The sequence below is a fragment of the Corapipo altera genome, unplaced genomic scaffold (genome assembly GCF_003945725.1).
Source record: "Corapipo altera isolate COAL_440 unplaced genomic scaffold, ASM394572v1 64, whole genome shotgun sequence".
NCBI lineage: Eukaryota > Metazoa > Chordata > Aves > Passeriformes > Pipridae > Corapipo > Corapipo altera.
In genome coordinates this window covers 10377476-10387814 of record NW_020884893.1, presented here as the reverse complement: position 1 = coordinate 10387814, position 10339 = coordinate 10377476, and the positions used below count along the sequence as shown (strand labels likewise).

Genomic DNA, 10339 nt, shown 5'->3' with positions numbered 1-10339 from the left:
CCTCTCCTGCCGGGGCCCCTCCGACCGCGGCGCTCAGCGCCCAGCACTCGCGCTTGCCATCCGTCCCTCCATCTGTCCCACCGTCCTTCTGCCCAGCTCTGGCTGCCCCTTCCCTCGGCGCTCCGGCGTCGCGGGGCTGCCGCTCCTCCTGCCGCGCCACACTGGGCTCCCTTGCCCCCGGCGAAGGCCGCGGCTGAGCCTCCTCTCCCACGGGCGGCCGGGCGCTCCCGGCTCCTGGGGGCCGGCGTGCAGTTCGCAGAGGAGAGCAGGCGCCGTGGAGCTGCTGCGCAGGAGTCCCGGGCCGGTGCTGCACACTCAGCAGTCTCTGCTGCCCCGGCCAGCCCCGGGGCCGACGGCACCTCCCCTGCTGCCTCGCACCTCTGCCTTAGTTGGGATTAGTCTCTCGGCTGCTGCTCTGCTCTCGGCCCAGCTCCCGCTCTTTGTCCGCTGTGGAGGAGGATGAGGAGGAGGAGGACGAGGAGGAGGAAGACGAGGAGCTCAGGGTCCGGCCCGAATGCTTGTAGGCTGCAACGAGCTCCTGCAGCCGCTCCGGCGTGGGCTCCCACTTGGCAAAGCCGGCGCTGTTCTGCAGGAAGAGGACGGCTGTGTTGTGCACAGCCTTGTAGTACATCTCCTCTCTGCAAGGGAAGAGCACAGGCATCAGCACTTCCCCTGCCCCCAGCACTGGACACCTGTTCCTCCTCTTCCTGCCTGCCATCCTTAGGACAAGTGTTTGCCCCTGTCCTTTCTCTCATTATTCTGAGGTAAAGTGGAGGCACGGTGCAGCCTTGGGCAGTTCTGAGTACGGCAGAGGCTCCTGAGCTTCCAGAGGGAAGCACTCATGCTGCAGAGCCCCACTGCTCTCTACCAGCATGTGCTGGGACCTCATTGTCCCTGCCGAAGGGACTCAGCACAGTGAGCCATCAGTCCTAACCAGTTAAGGAGAACTTCAGTTTTCACGCACTTGTTGCTTAAACAAGTTGTTGCTCAAACTTGTTGCCTCATCAGCAGAGCAGGGACCAGCCTGCCCCACTGGGGACTAAGCCCCCACTGCCCCTTGCCTCTGCTCCCCACAGTGACACCCAGCTGCTGTGGCTCAGCTGGCTCATGGGTCCAAGGGCTGGCAGAGGAGCACAGATCAGCGCCACAGGTGTGACCTGTTCCGGCTGTACTCGTGCCCAAGGCACACATCTCTCACAAGCTCTGTTAGCAGTCATTAAACAGACGTGGAATTCACAATGCTGTCTGCTCATCCTGAACACCCAGGGTGATGATGCGCTGCGTTTGTCCTTGCCTGCTCCCTGCTTCCCACTGATCTCAGCTTGGGAGAGGATATTTCTGTCACACAGCTTCAGAGCCGTGTTCCCAGAAGGATCTGAGAACAAAGCCTACTTTTTGCAGACGTGCTGGGACCCGCTGCGATACTCGTGATCGAAGGCCGGCAGGATGAGCTGGTGCCGCTTGAACTTGCTCTGCTCCATGCGGGTCAGGGCCGGCGTGGGGGGGTCCCGCCACTCAGGGATGAAGACAATGAAGGAGAGCGGCTCGCTGGAGCTCTCCAGCAGTTTCTAGTGCAACAAGGAAAGAAACAATCTTAGCACTGGCTGAGCAATGATGTGTCTAATGAGCCCTATGGAAAGGAAACGCTTCTGCTTCCAGAGTGGAGGCGCAGCTGTCACTGTCCTCTGCCCCTGCCCTCGGCCCCGCCATGGGGAGGACAGGATGGATGGCACAGCTCCATCCCAAACCACCTCACCAGTGAGCAGACGTACCTCAAAGTGAGAGACCATGGCATCCATCAGCTCCTCACAGAACGGCGGATTTGCCTCAAAAGAGCCACTTATAGGGAAGAAATCCAGGCACGGGCTGGAGAAAGAGGCAAAGATCCCTATCAGTCAACCTGAGTCATCCATGGGCACACACTCACACAGACACACAGCAAGGGAATGTAAGACTCACCCCCTGGATCCAAAATACCCGTCTGTGTCCAAGAAGGCCGAACAGTACTGTTTAAAATAGCAATTCAGGGGCGAGGCAAAGCATTCAAAACTCACTCCAAAGAGCTTGTGGAGGGCTTCGAAGATGTGCACGGGAAGTGCCCCTTGCAGACCAGTCCCTTCGTACAGCCCCACACCGAACATCATCTGAGGAGAGCAAACCCCAGTGAGCTGTGCCTGCACTCACTGTTCCTGCTGCTCCCTTCACTGACCACGGACCCAGAGCCACACGTGCGTGCACCCCTCCTCTAGGCACGCAGGGCCCCCTTGTCCTTTCTCAAATTCGTGTAGGTCCCTGCATGTACCCAAGAATGCTCTTCAGAAACTTCCTCCAACTTTGGCCCCACAGAACCATCATTTTTCTTTTGTACCCCTATGAGCCTTCAGTTGCCCCTCAGAGTCAAGAGCTATTGAAGGTTTCCTTCACAAAAATCTTTACCCTCATATCAAGACTACAACCACTCCCCAGACCGTACTCCTACCTCAGCATAATGGAAGCAGACAACAGACCCAATTTAAACCCTGTCTTGCTCCAGGCTCCCAGAGCCATGTCCCTTCCCCAGTGCAACAACAAGTTCAGTTCCCAGTGAGACTTTACCTGATATCGACGGAGAAGGCACCAAACCCTGGGCAGGAACTTTTCAAAGCCCGAGTCGTCGATGCAGCTGTACCGATAGAGAAGCCACTGGAAGAGAAAGCCCAGCCACTGAACACACCAGGAACAGCCAAGGAACGGGATACACACATGTTGTGACACGGAGAGGGATGCTGAGGAGCAGGTGGGCTCTGCAGGAAAGTGTGTCAGCACATCTGCTGTCACTGTGTGAGCCACCAGCTCATCACCAGCATGAATGAACCACCACACCAGCACATGTCTCTCAGCAAAGGCTGCCTTGCTGCGAGTATACAACATTCTGGCTGCACAGCACGTATCCAGAGCACACACCCAACAGCTGGGAAATACTCCCAGCAGGAGCCTGACCCCGACTAAGGTGAGAGCAGCTGCCCCCTTCCCTGTGGCAGTGTCTGACAGCTCTGTGGGGTCAGATGGCTATCCTCTGCCCTGCTCTGCCCCTCGAGGCTGGTGCCCAGCCCTTACCAGCTTGCTGAAGTAGTTGCGGCTCACTTTGACCATCTCCCCCTTGTACCGCACACACGCCACGTTGTTCTCCATGTGCATCTCCACGCTGGGGAGTGGTGGGGAGGGGATGGCCAGTCTCACGGGGTAACAGTACACCAGCCTGTCCTGGACCTCGGGAGCTTCTACCTCAGCTACAGAGAACAAAGAGAAAGGCAGCCCGTGAGAAGCCAAGGGCATTCGGGACCAATCTTCCTTCCACCTCAAAACACACAGTGACCCCAATAAGGCTAAAGAGCAGGGTGGTCCTCCCAAAAAACACTGTGGTGGTTCCTTGCAGATCTCATAGGCAGCTACCTAGGTTCAGTGCTGATTCCCCAAATTAATTCCATCTCCCACTGCCAGAGCACAGAGAAGACCCACTTCACAGCATTTTCTCCATCTCTAACCCAGCAGAACTGCAGAAAGCACACAGCCACCCCAGCGTCCTGAGGCATGTTCCAGACATACAAACACTCTCTCTGCTGCTACTGTTTCTATTTCAGTTTGCCCCAAAGTCATCCAACACACAGTAAAAATTCCAAGGTTGCCAAATGCAGAAGGCAAAGGAATCTCCCTGCACCTTGTGGTTACCCATTGCCTTGGCATCAGGGAGAGCTCACAGGAGAGGTCAGCTGGAAGGAATCCCTGACTCAATGGGGTTAGAAGACAAGCAGCAAAAACAATGGCAAAAGGCAGACACTGGGACCTGAAGGGAGTCTGAGGAGGGCCAGGACTCAAAAGGGAAAAGGACTACAAACAGTGGTGATGAAAGAAGTGGGGCCCATGGAGGAAGGAACAGGTGACTAGAGGCAAAAATACAGACATGAATTAGGAAGGAAGAGCAGAGAAAAGATCAAGGAACATGAACTCTCTGCCAGGAAAGGGTGCACAGTGACATGCTGGGAGGCACACGGCACTCAGAACACAAGAAATGTGACAAATGAGAATACACAGAGAACACTTGGTGTTAGGAAGGGGATGTCAGCTGTCCCCAGGAATTCATGAAACAGCAGAGCGAAAAGTAATGGTCCAGGGAAATGAACAAATGCCCTGTTCAGTGTGACCAGCTCCTAACAAGCTACTTCACATTGGCAAATCACACGTTGATGGTATTTGATGTTACAGGCAGTCACAGCAACTGATGGAAGACAGTCTGTCACTGCACAGGCACCGTGTGACTGCCAACTGAAGCCTATGCTGGACGGGCTGTTTCTGACTTTGAAATCCCACCCTGTGGATGCAGAGCTGCCCTCCCAACAGCTGACACTCTGAACGAGGACAGACCACAGCACGAGGCCTTCAGCTGCAGTGCTGTACCCCTACAGATCTTCAGAGCTGGCTGCATACCAGAGATATTGTTCTCTTTGAGTATGGCAAGATGCTTCTCCCGGATCCGCTTGACGTATTCCAGGGATATGTAGTAAATCTTACTACAGATGCCTTCCACGGAGTCCTTGGCTGCAGCAGACACGTGGGGCCCACACTGTTTGCGTAAGTGCTCCAGGCGGTCCTGCGGAACCAGAGAACCAGAGTCCCTCACACGGTCACCACCGACTCCCCGGGGGCACTCAGTGACTCCAGGCTGCTCTCCCTTGGCACACAGCAAGGGGAAGCAATGGCAGCTGTCTCCAGAAGGACCTGTACCTGTCCCCATGTGCCCCCCCTCCCTGGTTCCCTGCAGGACACTGACCATGTAGTCCTCCTTGGAGGCGGAATGGTCCCGTCGCAGCCAGCTGAACGTGTCCTCCACATTCCACTTCACCACCTTCCTGCTGTCTGGGGAAGCACTCCTGCAAAAACAGAGGCAAAATGTAACCCATGGCTGCACAGCAAGGTATTCCACCCCCCTACAACGTTTTCTGTCAGTGTGGAATGTGGCCACAGCCACTTGATCAAGGCCCTGCCCTGTCACCTCCCTCCAGTTCTCCTTTAGAAAGTGTTTCCAGATGTTTACATGACTAGAGACTGCCATGCTCTCTCCAAAACTCAGTGTAGCTGGCTGCTGTCCTCTCTGCAACAGGAGAGGCCCACAAAACTTTTATCTGTCATGGCAATGGTCCATTTTGATATTGCCTTTAATTTTCAAATATTGCTAGGAGTTTGTGACTTTAAGAAAACTACCCTATTAACAAGGTTTTTCTTTTGCCCCATAAAGTTCTCCCCACAATCTTCCTCAGTTCTTTCCTGTGGCAGAACTGGCCACAAAAACCCCACCTGGTATACAAAATGCCACTCTGAGCTTGTTGCTCTGTAACAGCAGTGAGTGCTCAAGCACTCCTGTTTTTATCTCAGGGATGACAGATGACTTCACTGACTCTCACTTGTCTCCACACACATTCCGGCTTCCCAGCATTACATTTTACAGTAATGTCACTATCAAAAGATGCCTCCAACACTACTGCTTTTCTTCTGTATGTTCTTAACATTGCTTTTCCTCAACAAAATTATGACTAGCACTGCATAAGGCAGGACGAGCAGCCTCTATAATCCTTTTCTCTTTCCTGAACGTGACAGCACTGCAAGAGGAGCTCCCACCTGGATTCAATCAGGCGTTTCGCAGCCTCAGCATACTTGAAGAGCAGTCTCTTGGCTTCCTCACGGAACTTGATTCTGGATAACCTGAGGTAAATTAAATTCATATGCATCAGTCTCACAAAGGCATGGAGGCCACCTCCAGTTCCCTGGCTTTCCACTACCAGCATTTCACCACTTCATCAGCCAAAGGGAAGCACCACAGCACAGAACCATGGCAGGTAAATCACCAGACCAGACCAACACAGAACGATCCCAAGTAAGGTGCCCTGTCTGTGAATGGTACCTGATGGGAATGTCATTCATGATCTCTCTGAACATGGAAGGAGACACTACTGGCTCGCAGTCACTCGGTAAAAGAGGATCTGTCCCTTTATCAACCACCTTCCTCTCCAACATCCAGCGATTAAAGGACTCCCTTGGGGGGTCAATCCCTGGAGACACACAGAGAAAGAGTTTAATCAACATGATACAGAGATGCCCAGAAGCTCTGGTAAGGATCATCACACAGAGTTCAGCCTAATCAGTTCACAACCAACAACATCACAGAGTACAACCATCATGAAGAGACCACAGGGACAAGGCAAGCATAAGCCAAAAAGAAGATCACCACAGCATGGCAAGCCTGAGAAGGAAATCAGGGAACCCAACAGAAACTCACCCTCTCTCTGCTGGCAGAGCTCACGGTAATGCTGCCGCAGCTTGAGAATAAGCTGGGACCGAAGCAGCTCCACCTCAGGGTGTGGAGAAAGCACTTCTGATGGTGCCCTCTGCTTAATCACTGCGTTTGTCTGAATATCCAGGTCCCAATATACTCTGTGGCAGAAGCAAATGTCATCAGGATGGCTAGATCATTGGCTGATTATCACATATTACTCCTAAAGATGCTTCCTTGGGCTGTTTCACCAGCCAGGAAAACAACTATCAAGACTCCTGGCAAATATATAGGGAGGTGTTATAAACCCCAAGTTCTTCTCCAAAGATGTCTGAAAACCTGGGCATCTCTAATCCTCCACTGAGAAAGGAACAGAAGACAAATGGAGACAACTCACTCAGTTGGTCGTAGAAGAGCTGCCTGCTGTTTGTCTTCAGGTGAAACACACCATGCCTTCAAAACAGAGGTTCCTGGAATACTGGGAGAGCTGGGGACTGGCTGAGCAGCTTGGTTCCCAGGGACATCAGTCTGTGTGTGTGAAAGATGAATTACTGCACCACAGACACAGGCAAAAGGGAAGCAGTCTGGTAAACCAAACAGTGCTCTCCAGCCCCCCTCGGTTTCAGGTTGCACACATTTGTTTCACAGCACCAGACCCACCTTAGGTTTCTTCACACTGTTGCCACTTGGTGGAACCTCCTCCGAGAACCTCCTCTTCCTCTGCTTGCTCTCCACAGAGGTATCTGCCACCCCACCTTCCAGTGGCATTGGAGCTGCGTTCAATCCCAGAGGATCTGACTGTGGGAGTCCAAACAACAGCAGCACACGTCAGCTCACCCGCTGCCACTGCAGCATCCCAAACAAAGGCAGTAAGCTCTGAACTTCCCATTGCACTGCTCCCAGCTCCCACGTGGATGGAAATAAGGACACCAGCACAAAGCTAAAAGATTCTCCTCTAGACCTGTGTCTGCATGCTTTTTTAAAAGACTTGGATGAGAAAAACGCACCACAACTCGCCCACCTAAGTGTTCTTTCAGCATTGCACACCTGGAACAGCACCACCTGAGGGTGCACCTGAAGGAGGAACATTTTGCCAAAACCCTGCTTCAGAGCGAGGACCTCTGAAGGCACAAAAGACCCTCCCACATCTGTAATCTGAAGTCCACAGACCACGGCCCCTGCTCCTGCAGAACATGCCAGTGCTGGCACAGCCCCCCGAGGTGAGTGTGCACTTACGATGACATCGTGCTGTCCCAGCACAGGCATTTCCCACAGAGACTGGTTCGTGAAGCGATTGAAGTAGTAGGGGCGGTTCTCCCGCTTGCTCCAGCACTTCTCCCAGCCAGCCTGCACCAGCTCATCTGAGAGGACAGAGGGAGTCAGGAGAGGAGCATCCTCCACAACAGCCCTGCCCTGCAGGTCCCAGCTCCATCACAGCACACACACAACACACATCGTTCCCGGCCTCCCTTGGCGGTCCCACTCTGCCCCCTCTTCCTGCTCCCAGGGCCCTGCAGAATTCCCAAAGGCAGTCCGTACCTGGCAGGTCCTGTACCAGGCGCATGGGTTTGGGGGAGCTGGGCTGGTTCTGGTTGGAGGTGCCAGGTGAGTGACTCATGAGAGATGCTTCCTCCGCAGGGCTTCTGTGATTCTCATTGGCCATTTCTCAGCAACCACACTAGAAAAAACAGACATAACATGCACAATTATAGCAGGAATGATCCCAGATCCACTCAGCTGTAGCACTACAAGTTCATTCTGACAATAAAACAAGGATTGAACCAGTACACACAAACAGCACCTCAGCCCTGAAAAGCACCTGTTATCCTGGACACAACCACCCATGAGGAGTGCTGAGTGTTAAATGGGGCCAGCCAGGGTGTTCTTCAGGCCAGCATTCAAAATGTTCACTTTTCAGCTAAGTCCCTCCTAAGAGCAGAGCATCAGGACTGAGAGTATAAAAAAATAACATACACTCCTCTGTGATTATGTGTCACCTTCTGCCATGCCAATACCACCAGCCATGTCTGATCTGTTATCCGCAGAGACAGTTTAAATCAACACTTACCCACACATAACTGCACATCATTTAAACAAAAGGCTTTAATTAAAAAAAATTCTGCTACATAAAATAGCCCTGGAGCTTCACTAACAACTTCTGTGGTTCAGAGAACCGCAGGCTGGGCGTTGGGACCTCCCAAATTATTTTCCTCCATATGTCCCAGGCCCACAGTAACTGCTCAGCCTCAGCCGGACTGTTTTGGCCCTTGGTGCTTTTTCATCTGCATAACAACAGTTATGCAAAAGAAGGTCTGTTGGAACAATAAAGCTCCTCTTAATCATAATCTAATGTTGCCAGCTGGAGAGAAACAGCCAGGCTTTTCCTCTCTTAGTCACCACTCTTCCCCCCCGGGGAAGTTTCTGAAACAGCTCCGCAGATTGCTCCTCTCTGGCAGCCCGAACACACTGGCAATGAACTGGGGGGAAACAAGGCATTTTACGTAATTCCCAGCTACCTCGGATACCAAACTCTATTCAGGCCTTGGAGACACCCCACAGGACACACCAGCAGAGTCAGGGCGGCAGCAAAACAGTGCTGTGCACAGCGCGTTCCTCACCTGAGCACGGCAGTAGCCGGAAGCAGGAGCCGCGTACGGCAGCTCTTCAGTAAAAGCTCTGGATTTCTGTGGGCTAAATCACTCGGATTTAATCACCTTTGCTGCCCTTCCTGTGCATAAAGCCCACTGGCTATTTCAGCAGAGCAGAATGGCAGGAGGCAGCAGCTATCTGTAGCTCCGCTGCCCACAGCACCAGCTGTGGAATCAGCGCTGAGGAACTCAACCCTTTCAGCCCCTCAGAAGATGTTTCCATCCTTCCAGGCAGTGTAGGCAAGGAAAGGTGTGGGACACCGCAGAGTTTGGGTCTCTGCTCAGGAGCAGGCAGGTGACAATCCCTGTGCCTGCTGCAGAGCACCAGATGCAATCACGGGCCTTTAACAGCCTCAGCAGCTGAACGTTGTGCAATTTCACACTGAACTCCAACCCCGCCATGCCCTCACAGTCACTTCACAAAGGTGCCAAGGTGAGCCAAGCCAGTGGCAGAGCAGTCAGGGTGGCAGCCTGTTCCCTGTCAAGCTGTGGGTACAGGGACTACAGGGACCCCAGGGCAGGAGCCTCACCCAGCCGGTGCAGGAAACTCTGAAGGATGTTTAGCCCCTCCTCCTCCTACTCAAACTAAAACTACACGTGCACATGCACCTGCTGCTGTGTCCTGCACGTTGCACAGAGCACAGTTCACTGTAGTGAACTGATATGTACTGAGGGGACCAGGGCTCCCAAAGGGATGGAGGTCAATATACAGACAGCACTGGGCACCGAGCCCTGCCCAGCCCGGATGGCACACGCCAGCTCCAGTGACCTGCCAATGTTTTTCACCACCTATCGCTCAAAAGAGCTGTCAAATAGGGTCACTGGCTCTGCATTCTCCCATTTATGGATAAACTGGAATGGGAGAAGTAGCCAAGAAGCTTTATCACTTGATCAGTGTTGACGAGTATTAAATCCAAGTACCCTTAAGGTCTGGGAAGAGGAAACAGCCAAACTAACAAGAATCCTGGCAGAAGCAACTCTACTTTTATGTAACTACACTGGGACTTAGACAGTGACAGGGATCCAGAGGAAGCATTTTGTGGTGATTACGGAATGTTTTTATACACCATGGCAATGCATACAGTGCTTCACAGACACGGTACAACGCTGTCCCTGCCCAGAGAGCTTACAACCTAGAGCAGCAGCACAACCAGAGTCCACAGCGAGGGGTAAAGAGACACAGAGTAAAGAAGTACAGCAAACAGGACCGGTATTTGTTTCCATTTCACCGAGGTAGGATTTTGTACAAGACAACAGCAAATGCAGACAAAGGAGAGCAGCGAGAGCCCCCGGGACACCCCCGCTTCTCCCCCATCCCAGAACCGCGGCTGCTCCAGGAGGCTGGGAGCCAGGCCACCGCCTCCCCCGTCGGTACCATCCCCTTCCC

At 53.1% G+C, this 10339-nt stretch overlaps 1 protein-coding gene across 2 annotated transcripts in view; it reads right to left on the bottom strand.

Annotated features, from left to right (window-relative positions):
- The window catches only part of PCIF1 (PDX1 C-terminal inhibiting factor 1), a 10759-nt gene continuing 420 nt past the window's right edge, over positions 1–10339 (bottom strand). The window contains exons 1-15 of one of the 2 annotated variants that reach the window (XM_027646287.1): positions 7844–8906; positions 7541–7665; positions 6965–7102; positions 6702–6832; positions 6311–6465; positions 5936–6083; positions 5653–5736; positions 4808–4907; positions 4465–4627; positions 3097–3269; positions 2596–2682; positions 1960–2144; positions 1773–1866; positions 1393–1568; positions 1–638 (exon numbers count right to left, since the gene is read on the bottom strand). In XM_027646287.1, coding sequence (XP_027502088.1) covers positions 386–638; positions 1393–1568; positions 1773–1866; positions 1960–2144; positions 2596–2682; positions 3097–3269; positions 4465–4627; positions 4808–4907; positions 5653–5736; positions 5936–6083; positions 6311–6465; positions 6702–6832; positions 6965–7102; positions 7541–7665; positions 7844–7967 — 2136 coding nt within the window. In that variant the 5' untranslated portion in view covers positions 7968–8906 and the 3' untranslated portion in view covers positions 1–385. Of the gene's footprint in view, positions 639–1392; positions 1569–1772; positions 1867–1959; positions 2145–2595; positions 2683–3096; positions 3270–4464; positions 4628–4807; positions 4908–5652; positions 5737–5935; positions 6084–6310; positions 6466–6701; positions 6833–6964; positions 7103–7540; positions 7666–7843; positions 8907–10339 lie in introns of those variants that run through there. The other variant, XM_027646288.1, reaches the window with a different exon arrangement.